This window comes from Scatophagus argus, chromosome 19 (assembly GCF_020382885.2).
Source record: "Scatophagus argus isolate fScaArg1 chromosome 19, fScaArg1.pri, whole genome shotgun sequence".
Lineage (NCBI taxonomy): Eukaryota > Metazoa > Chordata > Actinopteri > Scatophagidae > Scatophagus > Scatophagus argus.
In genome coordinates, this window is record NC_058511.1 from 5,014,405 (window position 1) to 5,033,869 (window position 19,465).

General features: G+C 43.0%; 2 protein-coding genes across 8 annotated transcripts; one reads left to right on the forward strand and one right to left on the reverse strand.

Moving 5' to 3' along the window:
• Positions 1–29: 29 nt before the first annotated feature.
• Positions 30–4,030, reverse strand: slc10a1 (solute carrier family 10 member 1). Its single transcript, XM_046373921.1, has 7 exons — positions 3,809–4,030; positions 3,626–3,712; positions 2,632–2,744; positions 1,723–1,927; positions 1,048–1,226; positions 741–975; positions 30–161 (listed from the first exon to the last, which is right to left on the reverse strand). The coding sequence occupies exons 1-7, from the start codon at positions 4,013–4,015 to the stop codon at positions 30–32; spliced, it is 1,158 nt and encodes a 385-aa protein (XP_046229877.1). The 5' UTR covers positions 4,016–4,030.
• Positions 4,031–9,828: 5,798 nt separating this feature from the next.
• Positions 9,829–19,234, forward strand: max (myc associated factor X). 7 transcript variants are annotated; one of them, XM_046372434.1, is made up of 5 exons: positions 9,830–10,012; positions 10,306–10,332; positions 14,827–14,982; positions 16,470–16,608; positions 17,638–19,234. In XM_046372434.1, exons 1-5 carry the CDS (start codon positions 9,977–9,979, stop codon positions 17,823–17,825), a joined length of 546 nt encoding a protein of 181 aa, XP_046228390.1. In that variant the 5' UTR covers positions 9,830–9,976; the 3' UTR covers positions 17,826–19,234. The 7 variants fall into 7 exon arrangements, with proteins under 7 accessions (XP_046228392.1, XP_046228390.1, XP_046228391.1 ...); XM_046372435.1 differs by having other exon boundaries at positions 16,485–16,608; XM_046372437.1 differs by having other exon boundaries at positions 9,832–10,012; positions 14,827–14,934.
• The last annotated feature ends 231 nt before the right edge of the window (positions 19,235–19,465 follow it).

Genomic DNA, 19,465 nt, shown 5'->3' on the forward strand with positions numbered 1-19,465 from the left:
CCAGCTATAATTTAGTTGCAGTTATGTGGTCATGCAACAGCACTTTCCACGATTGGTTTCTTTCTCTTCTTCTCAAGCAACGAGGCTTGGTCACTCCACCGTCCGTCATGAAGTTTACTCGGCGGCTGTTCCGACGGCACTGTTCGCTGGCTGGTACGTCGCTGTAGGTCACACACACACACACACAAGTGGAACAGAAAGTCAGATTGTTTTATGAAATGAAGCTTTCAACAGAACTGATCTTTAATTCCACATTCAAATTATGCACACAAAAATACAATTTTATCACTTCACTCCAACAACAGTTAGTGGTTTAGATCAGTAAGTTTCTCAGGTTTTGTGATGGTGCAGCTCTGTTTGCACACTAAGAGCGTTTTCACATGCAATTTTTTATTATTTTTTAAATGAACCAACCATAGTCCCCTTAAAGTGAACCGAAAAGTGAACCAACAGAAAAGGGATTCGGTTCTTTTTGCTTTCACACTTCAAGTTTGTTTGAAAGAGGGCCCAATTCCCTTTCTGGTGCTGTTCAGGTCTGATGAGGCCTCAGTCCTCTTTCTGTTCACACTGCAGTTCCTGTGGAGCTGACTTTTACTGTTTTGGATCATGAGTAACTGTTACTTCAAACAAGATGGCAGCTGCTATATTTTCCTTATCCATGTCGCTGTGGTTTGTTAGATTAGTCCACAGACATATAGAAAACCAAAACAGAATCGTTCAGGTTTCATTTGAGCACAAACAGGACCACACCTCCTTGTCCTCCTCCTCCACTCAGTCTTACTTTTCTCTGTGAACTTTCGGTAGCACTTGAGGAGCACGATGAGCACCGCTGCCTCAATCAGCTCAAAGACTCCGTAGACCAGGGGGAAGAGAAACAGAGGGCCTATAATCTCAATGGGAAAGGCCAACTTCAAAATCGCGGTGCACACCTGGATGTTCTGGCAGCCCGTTTCCATAGCAATGGTCCTCCGTTCCCTGGAGATGGGAAGACATATTCATTAGTCATGGACACATAAAGCAAATGCTAACCGGATAACCTTGACTTACGCTTGGTTGAGTTTGAAGAGCAAAGGGATGAAGTATCCGAAAGCGTAGCCTATGAGGGGCATGAGAGCACTGATGGCCATGAGGGTAGGAGACAGCACCGCCAGGATGGAGTGTCCAACGCCAATGCTGGCAAAGGTGGTGATCAGCAAAACGGCGGTTAGCATTGTAGCGACACCAACCTGAGAAGAGCAGAGGGATGAAACCAATCAGACTTCATTTGAATTCTGTGTTCATGCATTCAATCGGTGTAGCCCTCATATACTGTGACACGAAGTTACGAGAATGCGGAAGATAAATTAAGATAATTAAAACATAAGGCAAAATCCTGGTATGTAAATGCCCTAAAACTTTGCAACTACGGCAAATATATGTATGTTCATAGATAAAATAATGAATATTTAAGTAAAGCAATTATTGGGAAGTTTAAGACCAAATTTCTAATATGGCCAAAAACGGATTCGTTTCAAGGAGATGCTGTGTTTTTTTGTGTTGCAGATGTCAGGTGCGCTAAAATTCAGCAAATCTGCAGCTTTCGACAAGCTGGAACCTCAAGGAGTTGAGCATATTTACTTTCATTATTATAGTCATTAACCCTGCTGCCTGTTCATTTTGTTTTACGAACTGTCAACAGCTTCAGCTCAGCGGTGACCCTTGACCCTCTGACGCTGCACCTACCTTTTTGAGGGTCTTGGTGTACTGTGGCCTGTAGTGGCCGATGATCGTGCCGAAACTGCATGGGATGATGACCATGAAAAGCGATGCAATGATTTTGACGTAGGGCACGGAGTTCTGCAGGTGAGGGAAGCCCTGACAGTAGATGAAGAGCAGCAGAGGCATCATGCCCAGAGCCAGCAAGGTGGAGCAGCAAGTCATCAAAATGCTGAGGGGAAACACAGGTGATGACTGGAAACAACTAAAAATGACTGGCCCCAGAGGACCATTCTCACTTTTGGTTGAGGAAATGATTTCTGCACAAGATTCATTCTGCTAAATGACTGTTTCCTCAAAAGCTGTATAGACTCAACCTCAGATTTTAAGCCAGCATGGAAGGAAAAGGCCCTTAAGGTGCTCAAACAGACATTTGAACAGCTACACTTCTGCACAAACCCGCTCGTAGTAAGACAGTTTTAACAGAGGGGTCAAGAACAAACTTTATTATGTGCCCTATTATTTATTCATTTATTTTGGTGCTCCTTAATCATTGAGAGGTCGGACTTTTACTTGACAGCATCCTGTTGAGAGGTGTAATGAACATTGTGGCCCCCAGGGGCTGCAGGTGGGACATCCTAAAGGCCCCTTGAATATTTTCTCTGCAGTGGCAGTAGACAATCTTCTATCCACAAGATGAGATCTACTCCCACCCCGATAAGACACTTCAATAATGCACACTGTTTCAAAAGAGGCCTTTCTGTAACAGAAAAGCACCAAAAACAATTTAAAAAGCCGACTGACTATTGAATCAAGCTTTTGGTTGACTGCAAACATTCGTGTGTGATAACACCTCGATGTTAGATGATTTTCATGCATTAGTATAAGAATAAATGGAGTTTACAGTGCAGTTTCAGTGTGGACGATTGTGTGTACCTGAGGTTCATGTCTCCCCGGAGAAGCAGGGTGAGGACGTTGGAGAGGCTTCCTCCAGGACAGCAGCCACAGATCAGGATCACCGTGGCTGTGATTTTAGACAGCTGGAAAGCCTGCGGCGTGAGAGGGTAACGTGGTCATACAGAGCGCCGCCAGTGTCGGTTCCTGATAACAAAGTCTCATGGTGACACCAGAGCTGATCTGCAGGGACCTTTCACACAGTCTTTTAATATCACCGTTTCCATTTTGTCCATTTCATTTCTATGTTTATGCAACTTCACTGCTTAAGCATTAAGCATTAAGAAGACTGCTTATCAGTCGCCACCCAGTGTAATGCACCACTTTGCTTAAGGTGACGTAATCAGAAGATCATGACGATGTGATGAGGGACTACTTAGTAACTGCTCAGTTTCACTCAGTAACAGTAACTAGTGTTTAAGTCATTAATAATGGATGACTCGTTCAGAGTTTATCAGGAAACCGCCCCCCCCATGAGCTACTCTATAAATTTGCTTAGAAGTTCCTCATTAGCTAATGGTTAACTAACAGTTTGTTCCAAATATGTTCTCTGCTAACTGCTCACAGTTTTGTGTGTAAAGTTTTGGGGTTTTTTTTCTAAACATGACGTTTGCAGCTAATATTTCATTATATTAATAACAAAAACAAATTCAGTTTAACGCTGAAATAAAACAGAAGGTGTGAGAGTCTTTGTGACAGAGTGAAACAGTTTATTAATTATCAAATTAGTTGGAGATGATAAATCAACAAATCATTCCAGCTCCATTTAAGCTTACCTTTGCTGTTTGCCCGACAAAGAGAATTTGGTTGATACACCAATCACAACCTTGTAAGAAACTGCAAAGCTCAGTACTATATTCCAAAGCATTAAATCAGTTTATGGAGGTACATCACTTTAGACTGCAGGAGGCCTCACGTGCTTTCCTCTATAGTACATTAAAATGTTTATTATCTTTAGTTAAAAATAAACACCAACCTTAGCCAAGCCAAAGGCCGTCAGAGGCATGACGCCATACTGGGCCAGCAGGGCTGTCACCACCCCTTTAGGTTTCACTATATGAAGCTGGAAAGAAAGAAAACATGATAGAGAGAAACCTTCTACACCCTCCCTAAACACAGACAACGACCTTTAAACAGGTGGATTTTCGCCTGAACTCACCTTGATCTGGGATATCTTGATGGTGCATCCCATTGAAACCATGGTTATGATTATGGAGACTATTAAAGTCACATTGATAGCTTTGTTCATCGCTGGTGACATTCGGATCGTGTGAACAGAGGTGGCGTTAGCATCCGTCACGTTGAACAAGAAGCTTTCATTTTGCCACAGAGGTGGATCAGACAAGAAATCTGCTGTGGGGTCCATGCTGCCACGCGTCCTGAGCCGTAATCTTACAACACAAACAGGCACAAACACGGACACAAACTAAGACCAGCAAGAATTTTGTAACTGAAAGTCCACAAGTGCTGTGACAATGACGCTAACATGTTTCACTTTCTCGCCCATCAAGTCATGCACAACACATCAGCTGCTCTTTGTGATCATGCAGTCAAGAGTTGGGCAACCAGAATGAAGTCCTCCAGATGGACAGCAGAGCAGACTTCGACAGTATCTTCATTAGTGACAGACTGAGGGCACATAATGTTTTTTCTTGCACTTGAAGGACAAGAGTCAGGCAGCTTGCTGAAGAAAATCTCTGACAGAAGTTTTACACAGGAAGTACAGGTGGAAACGCCAGTGCATCTCTGCATGGAGTCATGAGGACACACATGCCTAACACGCAGCAGTGGAATGTAACTACATACATTTACCTAATTTAATTAAAAGTATTCATCTAAACACCGAGTTGCTGTACTTCACTTGTGTATTGCAGTTTTGTGCAACCATACTTCTGCTCCAGTAAACCTCAGAGACAAATATTGAACTTTTTACTCAACTAATTTACTGCTGGTTTGTGTTTCTTTATGGGCTGGGTTCAGGAAAATCCTGCTTCTTCTTAGACTAAACAAACAATTAAAAAAACCCTCTTTGGTTTGCATAAAAACTGAATATATGAGGTTCTGACAGGACAGCAACACTACAAGCAAATGAAGCACATTTAACTAAAAGATTAAAAGATAAAACATAACTGTAGCAGAGATTTGGACATTTTAAGGCTAAATTCTAGAGGCTAAAAAAAAACTCAAATCATTTATACTTCTTGTATTTTTTTAATTTTAATTTTAAAATGAGGCTACCAAGGGTGTGAATGAACCAACAGCTGGATTCTGTGATAAGTGATATGTGATCTTAGCACAATTTGCAAAGTTAAAATAATAAATCCATCTGCTGATGTAAAATCGGAGGAAGCGATACTATAATTGATCTGTGTGGATATGCATCATTTGACAATCATAGCAGCTCAGCGCAGGCATTTCCCTGATTAACAGGTCAAAAATAGTTAAAATGCTGTACTTTGTCAGTCAGAAGCCCTGAATCATTACGATACTGTACATAACGACTCCTTTTCATCCTGTGAGGTATTTTTCAAAAAGTCAGCATGTATATGTGAAGCAAATCACTTAAATCTGGCTAATGTCTGAAAGCCTGAGGAAAAATGTACATTTTTTTGCTTTTGTGCTTCGATGCCAAGCGAACCTCCATCTCCAGAGCTGACAACCACATCCTCCCTGCCGGCTTGCTCACATGCTGTGTGCAGACAAATTGCCTTCACAGAATTTTTCACATGCATTTTGCGCTCAGGAAAAGAAACACACAATGGAAGCGATAAAAATTAAATAAATAAGTCGATGACATACAGACTTGTTCAGAATGAACAGAAATACTACACTGACTACATTCTGAAAGTCACATCTGCACACATGTTCTTAAAGGTCAGCTTGTAGAAAAACAGAAGATTCCCAGAAATCAAACACTCATCTCTGCCTGAGGAGTCAAAATCAAGACAGATCTGTTGGTGGATATGGTTCATATATTGTGTTACCTGTTGGGTCAGAGCTTCCTCCACTGATTTCACCTCTTCTCTCTGAAGCAAAATCTGCTCCTTGTGTTTTGTTGTTTTGTCACTCTTCTTTTTGTCAGTCACAGTTGTCACCTGGTTGTGCTGCAGGCTGGATAAAGGTGCCATCTAGTGCACAGTTGGCTTTTGCAGCCTGAGAGTCACATGAGGGAGACCTGCAGCTCGAGGACTCCTCAGATCGAATTTAAGTCATGCAGAATATTGTATTTTTCGTATTATTTTACAAATACATCTGTTTTTTCTGACTCAGGTCTGGTCGGGACTGACACGATTTCAATAAATCTTCCCAAGCGTGAGGCAGACTATGGGGCACAATTTTGCTGTTTTTTTTTTAGATTTTAAAAACATTGATTTTTTTTTAAAAAAAAGCAAAAAAAAAAAACAACAAAAAAACAACAAAAAAACCACCCACATATTTAACATGAGAGACAGTGCAAATACAAAATGCAACAATGCAATAACAGTATAGACAAGACAATGAACACAGTGTGGTACAATACACTACAAAACAACACAATATGGACAATAGGCAGTGCGGAGTGAACTGTATGACGTCAAAGTGACAGTATGGTTAAATAAAATCACAGTACAGATAACTAACTACTGTAGAAAACTGTTGGATGCAACAAGCATACAGCAATTTTGCTTTAACCTGCTGCCTAACCAATATGGTGGCTGAGTTTAGGAGATACTATTTACAGAAAAATCCTCTGCTTTTAGTTAAAAAATTAGTGAACCTCAAGTAGAATTATGCTGCCCAAAAATGGTCTGAGAAGTTGCCAAAAGGACAGCATTAAAAACACAAACACATTAGGAATCTAAAGTGTGGTTTTTCTGCTCTAAGTGAGCGTGTGTGTGTGTGTGTGTGTGTGTGTGTGTTATCATCAGGCTTGTTGCTTACTGTATTCTGGCTAGTCTGCAGATTAGCTTTCGCCAAGTACAAACTGCACATGATCACAAATTAAGCACAGTTCACAGATTGTTAGCCTAAAGCTCGTGCCAAGATTCCTGATCGCTTTCATTCGCTGCGGATTTCTGCTGTTTCTGACAAGGCTGCAAAACCCTCAGCAAATGAAACTCCTCAGGCCTGCAACTCTGTGCTTACTGCATGCAACATAGTTATGGCACACAGCTATGACACAGGCTATTCGATGAAAAGACTGTAGAGCGGCTTAGCTAAGCTGAAAGCAAGAATATAAACTGAAATGTGGGGTTATAAATTGGCGTGTGGCTGATCTTTGGTATACTTATTGTCACAATAACCAACAGACTGTAATGGCTATAGGCCACAGTCCGTATATCATTGAGAATGTGCAATAAAAGGTCGTTAACCAGCCAGAAAAGCAGAGAAGACGTGGATCAAAGCTTGGTAAACACTGCAGCGGACCAACATACTGTTAGGTGTACAAACAGAAAGAAAAGTAAGCATGGTCACGCCTGAAACAGTCAGAAAGGAGTGCAGCCTCCGCGTGACGAGCCTGACAGGATGTAGGCGGCAGGAGGGAGCGCTGTGAGGGAGGCGGACCAGCAGTGACTGACATCTGCTAAAACAAAGTCAGTAAATCTCAAAGGGATCCATAGTGGAAATACTACACTGACTACATTCTGATTGACTTGTCGGGCGAATAATCGTGATGAGTCATAAAGTTAAACATGTCAATAAGTCTCTGACAGAGTGAGACAATAAACCCCGGCTTTGTCATCCTCTGCTGCAACAAAGGAATAAAGATTAGCTGGTGTAAACCCGTCCAACAATGTTGAACTGTAACACGTCATCAGTAACGCTCTTCAAGTGTGGAGTTTAACGTTTAAAATCACCAGGGAAAAGCATCAAGGCCACACCACAGAAATACAATAGTTTATGATCCAGGCCTTTTGGTTTGGGGCTGATTTGAAACTCCACACAAAACCTCACAATGTTGTACAAATCCAGCACTGAATTTAACCACGGCTGCATTTTCATTTCATTTCTAATGTGTGATGTGTGAAATAATGTTGAGTAGGTGCTTTTAGAAGCTTTCATTTTGCCTCCTGAGAATATTCTGTACTACTGTAAATTAACAGGTAACATACTGTAGTTTACACCTCTTTAAATCCTGTAGTCATACAAGGCAAAAATGGTGAATGATGACCCACAACATCAGATATTTCAGTCACTTGCAAGACCTCGTGTGTTTTCAAATATCAACACTTCACATTTAATTGACAAAATTGCATTTGAATCTACATTCTGCTCACTGAAAGCACTGTTCATGTGGACAGAGTATCCACTCTAACCTTAATCTGATAGGATATCTGACAGTGCAGCCCCTTCCTTCTCTTTCATAAGTCATGCACTGACAACAATGGCAAGAACAAGTGTAGTCCAGTGTTGTCTACAATATGCTGGAAGCGGACAAAAGGAGGGCATTTTAATGGTACAACAGGCCGACCCTGTGAGGACGCTGGGGGGAGGGGAGGATCAACCTCTCTAGCCATGATTACAGACCAGTGCTTCACATACCTGGATTTTTACTACTTCTCCCTCCTCCAGCCCCAGCCACAGCTAATCAATGCCTGAGCTCCCTGCAGCCTGAATGCTATGGGCTGAAAAGAAGCTAAAACACTTCATAATTCAGCTGAGGCCCCCGGGGAGAATAGCATGAAGGGCGTGGCAAGAAGGCAGATATGGAAAAATCTTTCTGTTTCTGTGAGCTCTACCTCATTATCATATATTCTTCTGCAACATCATCCATCCCCAGAGGTGATTTAAATGTGATTGTGGTGCACAAATACACCTAGATGCTTTCTTAATGTCATCAGTGAAGACGGAGAGGGCTTCACTGCAGCAGATGCATTATTAAAGCCTGACCTTACTGGGGTGTCATCCTTTACGTAGGCTATACTGTTACGCGCCATATGCCTGGGTGACCCTGTTTGGCTCTGCTGCTGTGGGAAACAGTAGTAGTTTAATTTACATAAAATGGTCGAGGAGGGTAAAATTACCATGATGAATATATATATATATAGCTGTAAGACAGAAAGTGTGAGGCAGGCTGGCAAGAAGGTGGAGGGAAAAGATGGTAGGATGGAGGTCGGTGCAGGTCTGAAGCTGTGTGTCTGCAGGGGAAGGCGATGGAGGGCAGGGTGTCGCCTGCAGCTGCTGTGGCCTCTTGACCTGCTGGGGGAATGGATGAGGCTGCTCCCAGCTTGTTTCTTTTACACATTTACTGACCCACTGTGCAGCGCACTATAATCCACAGTGTAAGCTCCTTATCCAAAGCACAATTTTGTGAAAGAGGAAGCACCAGAGCAGACAAGCCCCCACACTACATGACACATTTTCCCCCCACCATTACTTGTATATAAAATAATCTTTAAGAGATGTGTTGTAGAAAATGAAATGTGAGCTCTGCATCCTAGTGGCTTTGTGCTTGATATTTATTACTACAAACAAGTAGTTTTCTGATGATGTTCTTGGTTAAAGATTTTCAGTTTATTATCACTGAAGATGAAGAAAACAAGAAAATATTGACATTGTAGAAACTGAAACTTTTTAAAATACTCGTCAAATTAATTTTCTATTAGTTAACTAACTAATAGTTTCAGCATAAGAAACGTTATTATAGCAGTAAAGTAATATGAATTTAGACTATGAGTGAAACATAAAGAGAAATGTAAAAGAAAACGACATACTAGCATGAATCACCTGACTGTGTGTGTGTGTGTGTGTGTGTGTGTGTGTGCAGGCTGCTGTAACCGGACCCGTGCATGTGTGTGTGAGTTCGTGTTTCTTCAGTGCAATCTTGAAATCCACGTGTCTCGGCCATGGCCCCGTTTAGCTCCCCTGTCATACGAATACGATTTCAACTACAATTCCCATAATGCTTCTGAAGCGAACATACGTTGTGACGTTAAAGCAAGCGAAAGGACTCCTGGACATTGTAGTTTACGAATAAACATTGCTTGCTATATTAATAATATGTGAATAATGTTTCGATGCGTTCGCATTGAATCGCGCGGCAAATCTATCTTTTTAAAGCTGTCTACATTAAAATCTTTCGATAATGTCAGCGTTTCACTGAAAATACACGGAGAAAGCCCAGACCTAAGAAACTACACTTCCCTTGTTGCGCATGCGTGCTGCGCAGCGGTAGCTCCGTGTCTGTGCGGCGTAGTCACGTGGAGACGGTTGAGTCCACCTCGGGTCTGTCCACACAGAACGTGAACATTTAGCAGTCTGTCTGTCGGAGTGCCGCTTGGTGTTAAATTGATTCATGTTGTTTTTTTAGCCACCGTTCCTTTACATTAGACCATTTTATCGAAGAATGAGCGATAACGATGATATCGAAGTCGATAGTGACGTGAGTATGGACACTTTAAGCTTTTTAAAAATGTTATTTTCCTAGCTGGCGATTTAGCTGAACTAGCGGCTCAGCTAGCGTTAGCTCCCAGTAAGCTCGCTAGTTTTGCTTTTTCTATCTGTTAAGCATTTCTTGTCGGGATTCTTGTTAATTGTTAGGCAGCACTAACCTTTCTTGCTTCAGAACTTTGATAATCTGCTAAAATATTTTACTCTCTAGTGACCTCAGCCAAAAAGTAAGATTTGCTAAGCAATTATGGCTACAATTGTACTTTTTGTTCTGTTTCTTTGCAGGAAGACTCACCGAGATATCACTCTGTGGTGCGTAATGCTGGAGGGATTTGTCCAATGTCGAGAAATGTTTCACTGTTGTTGCAAATTTGATTTATTCATCTCACTCTGCCTGTTTTTTTTGGTATTTAAATCGATTGGTAAGGTTATTTTGTGGTGGTTGATGTTACCCGAAACAGAATGTGAAAGTGCTGCTTTGTTGCCTTGTTTATCAACTACATTTATGTTGCAAACTAATCCTGGTACGCGGCGGTTTTCGGTCGTTTTCTGCAGCAGTTGAACTGTAGTGTTTTCCAAATAGTGTTTGATTGTGCTTCGGCATCAGCGTTAGTAAGTGCACTGCAGGGTATCCCCATCCTGTGTGTTCGCGGCCATAGGGAGACGGTGACACGACATCTATATTTAGACCAAAGCTTTATCCGGCTACAGTGGCTTTTTGTTGCAATGTTTATTATTTTTCCGCTTAATACAAAGCGTTGTGTACTCAGTGGCAGCCAGCCAGCCAGCCAGCCAGTCGCTCCGAGTCGTTTTCCCCCGGCGGTTCGCCTCACACCGCGGGGATTCCGCTCGTGATCAGGTTTGCAAATCACACATCTAGGTCATCTCAGTCAAGAGAAACCGTCTGCGTTTGCGCCACGTTCACCAAGACGCAGAAGGTACGGAGGCTGTTGCATGGTGTGGAGGAGCGGCAGTCGCGCCCGCATCTCGGACGAGCCTTCGTGTCAGGAAGGGGTGCTGCGGGATGTTTTTCCTGTGTTGCAGCCAGTGATTAGAGCCATCTTCTCTCTACAGGCCACTGAAGGGCTGGCAAGCCTAAATGAATGACGTATAGCTGCATCGCATACGAGGAAAAAACACCCTGCACGACTTGGTTGATGCACGGGCTGCACGACACGACGTCTCACCGCCTGTCACATAAACAGAGTTTTAATGCAGGACGGTATTAAAGAGGGATTAGCGTTGAATTTTTAGAATATGCATTAGTGATAATAAGCCGTGCCCTCCAATAGACCTCAGGCCTTTCTCTCGTCATCACCATTACTTTTGCCTAAACGCAGTCACGAGTGGGTCCTGTTAGCTGTTTGCCCCCTTTTTCAGAGTTGCAGACACTTGTTCTTATCTCTGCATATCTCGTGCTGAATGAAGCCTCAGAATCTGCACAAACGGGGACAATTTCAGGAAATGTCTAATTGCATTGCAGCAGGCAGCTTACACCGTTACTTGCTACAGCTTGTTAAGACACTGTCAATTATGTAAGCTGCAATTGAAATTGCAGCCCTTGCAGCAGTTTCACAAGTGCTCCCTCTTCAAATTGTGATTTTTGATATGGCGGCGATGTATCGTTCAGCCCACACAGGCATGGAAATAAAACTTTAAATCTTTAGCTAATAGTGGGTAAGTGTGTCTGACTCGGTTTACACGCCCAAGATAGTGGGTTTGTTGTCTGTAGATATGACTGAGTTGGTGAGATAAGAGATCAACTGTGTAGTCTTAAAATTAGCACCAGACACTGGGATTAAATATGGAACTGAAACCCCAAATTATCAGTTTAGATAGGTGATTAAGTCATTTTTAATTTGAAGGGGCAAAATTGAATGCCTTTGGGTTTTTGACTGTTGAACTAAATAAGACGTATGTGACCCTTGAGGTTCAGAGAACTTGCGATGGACTTTTCCCACTATTTGCTCACATTTTATAGACGGCTTTGAGGAGCTCGGGGTTTATTAGTGTTTCCACTGTTATTAGTACAAGAAGGTTTTCCACGTGAACCACCAGCCTGACACGAAATGTAGGCTTTCATGCAGAGAATGTGAGACAGGCGGTCATCGGTAGCCGAGAAGCTACCAGCTCTTCTACTCGGCACCTGGAGCAGTTATGTAATGTGAATAGAAAGGAGGGGGTTTAGAAGCTCGGCTGGTATGTCCTCATAGACGGCCAGCAAAAGGTATCAGTTTTATGATGAACTGATAATGGTTGCACGTAGGTAATTGGACACCTGTTTTTCTTCCTGCCTGATGTGTTTAACAACTCAGGTTACATAGAGCATGCAGTGGAAACAGCATCAGAATAAAATATGATTTTGGTGGACATTGTTATCAGCAAACATTCATACAACAGGCCATTGGCTCCCATAATTCATATGGCATGTAGCTCAGCTTGTTCCTCATCCCTAAATGCCACAGCCCTTGTGCAACAGGCCACAGGAGCAGCCATGCCAGCCACACTGATCACAAGACGGGTTGTAGTGATTAATGTGCAGTGAATTTTAATAAGTGTTTTTGTTGTTGTTGTTGTTGTTGGTTTCGGTTTCATATTTTTGACATTTAGGCTGGTAAGTTGGCCTTGTTGTTGGACTGGGTTATTGTTTTTTCTAGCATTAAATTACAGCTTGTATTTGTTGCAGATGTTGGTAACTGAGTCACACTTGACACATCGTTCCTCCCACCGAACACGTGACGCGCTGAACACTTGTCTTAACCTGCGTGTTGTCTCACTCGTGGCCACTTTGGTTTTTGTTGTGATCCGTGGACAAAATGAGTCAGATGATGCCGGATCACGTGACTCGTCTCCCATCTGCCTGAGGCCATGCTGTAACCACATCACCATGCCGTTTACATTGCTAACATTCAAACCAGGCCTTGCTTTGTTGGATGAAGCGAGGTGATCAGTCGAGCTGTGCGAGCTTTGATTGGGTGTTGGACTTAATGTTTCAGCCTGGTGACAGCGTGGATTAGGCCAGAATCAGACGTGATTGGTGGCTGTGATGGTTTGCCCTAAAAACAGGTCGAACTACAGGCAGCAAACTGATCTCTTGCCTGGATGTGGTTATGTGATTATGGCAGCCATCTTAATGCCTTTACAGTCTAATTTGAATGCTGATGTGTGGCTGAAATTTGGAGCCTGTTAGTTGGTGTTGCATGAATGTGTTCAGTTATTTAAAAGACATGAGAAATGCCGTGTTGTGGTCCAACAGCTAGAAAATCAGGTGTGACTTTGGCTGATTTCTGTGAGGTGATGCGACCGAAGCTGTGTGATGTTGAAAGCCGATTGCATGCTGGAGAAGGCAAATGTTACGCTTGACTAAAACAACATGTCATCGAACAAAACTCTTTTCACAGACCTTGACTTTTAAGCTGCAGAAGTACTTTCATTGTCCTGTGAGAGTCGGCGTAATCCTCGTCTGAATGACTCGAGTTTCTTGACTTTCAAACCCGGTCGTGAACTTGAACGGCTGCTCCCGCGTGCCTCCTGCAGAGAGGGGAGGGATGGAAATACAGCAGGGGGTGCCAGCATTGGGTCAAACTGAAGGACGAGGGGGAAGGAAGGCTCAGGAGGGAGCCGAAAGGCCACAGGATGCAGAAGCTTGCAGTGATGAAAACTCGCATTAGCTTTTTAATCATGAGGTGTTTGTAGTGCTGACTGTTGATTATCTGTCTTTGTGTCTGCCCAGTAGGTTGTTTTTTTATATATATTATTATTACTATCTCATAACATGACAGTCATTAGTGAAGTTTGGTGTGGTTAGTTAGCTGTGTGTTTCTGAATTAGTGTTATGAGTCAAAGCTTCTTCTCCGTACAACATTTTTACTTATTTCCTTTTTCCCTCTTTTGCGTGAAGAGTCCTTCCACTCCAGCTCACCCAAACTGCTTTTCCCGGCTCATGTCATGGATTCCTGGCTCCCATGAATTTCACATTAATTTTTTTTCCTGAGAAAATCCAGGACATGAACTGGGAGGTTTCTAGGTGAGCTGGTGTGGAATGACCCTGAACCCGCTGCGCTGTTTGCTAACATGACGCGTATCTTTGAGCCGGTTCGAGGTGCAAAAATGAAAGCATTATTTTCTCATTGTTTAAAATGTGTTGCATTGTGGAGTTTCAGATACACAATCTGACTGCGGTTTTGTTCGTCAAGTAAAATTTGAGCAGCTACTTTCCAGCACCTTAGGATTTCTATTTGTTTTATTTTTAAATACTATTTTCGATGTAGACACTTTAAAGATCGCTCTACTTCATAATCTGTATGTAGTCTCTTTTTGTACTGTAGCTTCAATTGGTTTTTAAGTTCTGTTTAATTTACTTCTTGTTAAACTGGCAGAAATGACGGTTAGTTCGGTCAGTATCATCTGTATATGGAACGACTGACTGATTGATAGATGGAAAAATGATCATCGTTGGGATTTGCATGTTTGGACTGTTGGTCGCACGGAACAAGATGTCGCCTGGGGCTTGAGAAATTTGCAATGAGCAAATTTCTCAAGCCCTCAAGTGTTTTGTTAACCGCGAAACGTTGAAGGAAATAAACTTTAGTCGGAGCCCCTTTTGATGTTCACGTGTTACATGATGTACTGAAGGGCATTTGAAGATTCTAAATTGTATTCGCACTGTTGTTGTTGTAAAGGCAGAGTGAGACTTGGCAGCATAGCGGCTTGTGTAGGTTGAGCAGGGACGGTTGGATGCCCGCTGTCCTCTACCCACGCTGCTGTGCTGCCAGGCTGAAGGCCTTGTGACTCTTCTCATTGCAGGCAGACAAACGGGCACACCACAATGCGCTGGAGCGCAAGCGTAGGGACCACATCAAAGACAGCTTTCACAGCCTCCGGGACTCGGTACCCGCCCTGCAGGGAGAAAAGGTTGGTAAAGCTCAGCCTGCAGGTCCCCAGGCACACAAAATGGCTCATGTAAGAAATTTTTGAACTTTTTCTGCTGCTATTTTGCCATGTGTTTGTTAAAAAAGGTTAAGTATGATGTTTCCGGGTTTGGTTCTATGAGTCTTAGTGCAAAGGGTAATTCAGGGCATTTCCAGCATGAGGTAATTTTAATGATTTCTAGTGAATGTGCAGAGATGCAGATGTCTCCACTGGCTTTGTGTGTGTCAGTGTAACGGTTGAAGGGACTGGGAGGAGGGCAGACTGGCAGCAGCAAGACCGCGATGCAGCCTAAATACTTGGATCAGCGTCAGGAAGTTATTATGAGGAAATTTTGTTGCTCTCTTCCTGTTTTGACATCCATGACATTGAGAGCATTTGGAGCTGGTTCAGTCAACCGGACACCCACTTTTATTTTCCCCTAAAAGACCAGTTTGTGACTGACGCAGCGTGAAGGGCAGGGTTTCACCAAACGATGTGAGGGATGTTTGCTGATCATTTGGAAGATGTGTTGGGCTACAGCCGCCTCGTTGCTCGACTCCCGCCTCTCTCCCAGGCCCGTACTGCCATTACAGCTCTGTTTTAGGGCCGTCTTGCGGTATGTTTTCCTCGTGAGGGGAAGCAGAGCATAATGTGAAGAGAATTTTAGGACTCGGTACAAAACCTCAATACTCGATTTGGCACAGAATGAAAACTGGTCCTCATTTGAATCAAGATTTGAATCAAGTAGAGTTCTTGTATGTCACTTATATTGAGAAGAAGTTTATCTTACAGAAAGCAGCTTGTGGAATATCATGTTTATATTTCTTAATAGAAGGGTGTTAAAGAAGTACAGTTTTCAAGAGTTTCTACAAGAAAATTGCTGAGGTGCGAGCCACCAAATTGTATTTCATTCCCCAAACCACTTAAGAAAATAATTGGCATACTTATCAGTTGTGAAAGCCGATTCATCACTATATAAAGTTTTACTGATTTTTGAATGACATGTCAGAAGATGGACTTTGAGACTATAAAACACTGCCTTTAATTTGATTTGATACCCAGCCCTAACGAGCGCGGATCTCGCTGCTGCTGGTATTAATGAACAGCCACGGCAAACAGCTGTGTTAATTGGAGAGGCAGCTCGCGCTTGTCAAACAAGTCTCTGCAGAGCTTGAAGACTTTGGGGCGGCCAGTCAGCGGACGGTCAGCGCTTTTCGTTTCCTGTAATCTGGGCCAACACTCTGACAGTAACGTGTCAGGGTTGTGACCCGGCGTGTGGATGTCAGACTGAAGTGCTAGAAGATTCAGAGAGGTTAAGAGGAGGCAAGCTGTGCAGAAACACACAGCGTAGTCTTAGATTCCCCTGTAGCCCCCCGTCCCTGCAGTTGTTTAAGCTTTGCAGCATGTCAGCCTGTGGGCTCCAGTCTCTGCGTTAGCATCACAACAGGAAACAACATTTTTTTGTTGTCAGAAATCTGAATGATAAGAATTCTGTGTACTTGCGTCATTGCTTCAATTTCTGCATGTGTCACTAACAGCAGTCTACCAAACAGGCGTCTCGAGCTCAAATCCTAGACAAAGCCACAGAGTACATCCAGTACATGAGACGAAAAAACCACACACACCAGCAGGACATCGACGACCTGAAGAGGCAGAACGCGGTGCTGGAGCAGCAAGGTATTTCAGCACTGTTTCACTGTCACGTTGTTCTGCAGGCTGGGGATACGTTGTGTTATTTGGACTCATTATTCTGCAAAAGCTTCATTTCAGAATGGGGATCATCAGTGCCAGACCAAACAGAAAGCTCACATTTGACCTGCCACAGCCAGAGAAGGGAGGGTGGGGGAAATACAAATGCTTCTCCAACATGTTTGTTTTGGTTGGATGCAGTAGTGAGATAAAGGAGCATGTGGATGAATAGTTTGAGAACATGTTTTCCTAATCAAGATCAAAGTGTTTGTGCCATGACAGCAGCAGATGAATGGAAAGTTTAGCACCCATCTCAAATGTTTCATAGTAAAATGATGTTTAAGCTGTTTGTCAGTGGCTAAAAAGCTCGCAGAGCTTATTTTTTTAAAATACTGATGTCATGAATTGAAAGCCTACCCATCCTACCTGCAGATAACTGATTTAAATTTTCACGCAGTTTCATAATTTGGTGGCACAGTATTCATTCATTTCATGGTGTAATAGTGGCACTAAAACTCAAAGGAAGAAAAGGATCTCAAGTGTGATCTCAGTGGTAGCCACAGGAAGTGCTGCGTATTACTGTTTTTGTAGAGGAACTCTTGTCAGTTTTTTTTGAAAATGATGAAGGAGAGACATGAAAACCTCCATGAGAAAATCCATCGAGTGAAAAGATGCCGTCGATGCTGATGTTCCTCGAAAACGGGGCTTGGTTGGAGCCGCAGAACCAGGAAGAGGCTCGGCAGCGCTGCACTGCACGTATTAGTTGGGAGCTGCTGTTGGTTTGATAAGCTATTTATGGCAAAGTGGACGTGATAAGTCAGCAGGGCAGGGTTGTGTAAAACTCTGTGGTGTATTTGTTGGCTTCTTCCATTTTGGATCTGGTTATCTGCATTTCCTCTGAGATCATTTCGTTCAGTTCAGACATGCGATGCGTCCCCAGCCTGAATATTTTTGCGCTCTGTCATCTGAAGTCCATCTTTTCATCTCTCTCCTTGCTCTCCTCTTGTGCTCATGCAGTCCGTGCTCTGGAGAAGGTGAAAGGCTCCGTCCAGCTCCAGACCAGCTACTCATCGTCTGACAGCAGCTTGTACACCAATCCCAAAGGCAGCGCCGTGTCGGCGTTCGACGGAGGCTCTGACTCGAGCTCCGAGTCGGAGGCGGAGGAGCCGCCCAACAGGAAGAAGCTGCGCGTGGAGGCCAGCTAGAGAGCTGAGCGTCTGGAACCCGGCCAAGGTCGAGGCGGTGGGGCACAAGGGACGGCGAGAGGGAACGCGGCCTTCAAAGCTCTCGGGGCTCATGGACCTCTCCCCCCCTTCGTAACAGCCACCACCCCAGTCCTCCCTCGCCGTCTTCTCTCCTCCATCTCTGGGTGGGCTCGCACTGGAGACTCATGACCCCCTCAAGCCTCCACACATCGCCGCCACAATCGTCTCTCTTTTCCCCCCGATCTCCAAGAACAGGAGGGAGGAAGTCAGCAGGGTGGGAGATGACTGCTTCAATCCATCTAGAGAGCTTCAGGTTTTTTCCCCTTCTCATCCCTCTCTTTCTCTCTTTTCTTTGGTTCTCCGTCATTGGTATTTCCCCCTTAGCAACGTCAACAATCCAAAACCCAAAAAGAGGCAGCTTGGCTACTTAAGGACTTTATGCTTTTTTGTACCCTCAATGAAGCCCCTCCTCCTCCCTGCGGAGCTTTTTGGGAGGAGGGGAGGGCGTGCCAGGCGTACTCCTCCAAGCACTGCTATATTATATATTTTGTTTTTTCGTTTATTTTGTTATTCTTGATGGAAAAAAAAACCTGTTTAGAATTTACACACACACACCTAGATAAATCGTCCTGAAGAGGTTTACCTTTTTAAAATTAAAATAAAAAAAAAATCATTTGTAGCTTACTTTTTCCACTTAAGAATGTGAAGACGATTGAAGCAAATGTTTAACTGATACCCACCTCAGGCCCACTCGATTGCAGGTGTTTTCTGCCCGACACGTTTGTTAACACAAGATTTAAGAAAAAAAAAGATGACTCCTTTTGTTGAAATTGATGTTTTGAAGGAGAATATTCCTGAACTTGTATCGTATTTTGTCCTTTAGCTTGAAGTAGTGAATGACTTTAGGTGGCTGAATACGTTAGGCATCTCGTTTTATATATTATAAAAAGCATTGATTGGATGTTTTCAAGTTCAAAAGTATGTTATGCATTTTGTAGTAATCTCACAAGTAATGGGAAAATGCCAATTTGTCACATGTAGTTTTCCTTAAGGGTATGACATAGGTATTGAATGTCAAAGGTAGTTCCCGTCTTTTGCAGTACAAGGAAGCGAAGTCAGTCCTTGTTGATGTGTTGTGCTTTACACGGTAAAAATCAATGTTGCTGAATTCCCCCAAGGAAAAAAAAAAAAAAAAGGAAGCATTTTGCCTGTCTAGGAAACGTGTGTGTATGTATATTGTTTCCATTTTCTTTCCATTTAGGAGGATATAATTAGTGTAACAGGTCTTTGTTTGTCCGATTCCATTCCATGGAAATTACAAGTATGTTGTACATACTGCCAACAATTGTCTTGCAAGTTGAGGCCTACCTTTACTATGAGACTATAAAATAAACTATTTTATCCTTTAACGCGCCCTCTTTGATTTTATTTGTTTCTTTGAAAGAGTTTCTCTCATTGCTTTCGGGACTGGCTGTGGCGCAGCAGGCAAACAAGACCTTTTCTGGTTTTTCTGGTTTCCAGTGATGGAGGCAGGTGTCTACAATAAAGACTGTGGACATTATGTACTTTTATGTGTGATTATGCAACAGGAAAGTGGAAGCAAAAGAACTGGGCCAGCTGATGTTTTTGTGTGTGTGTGT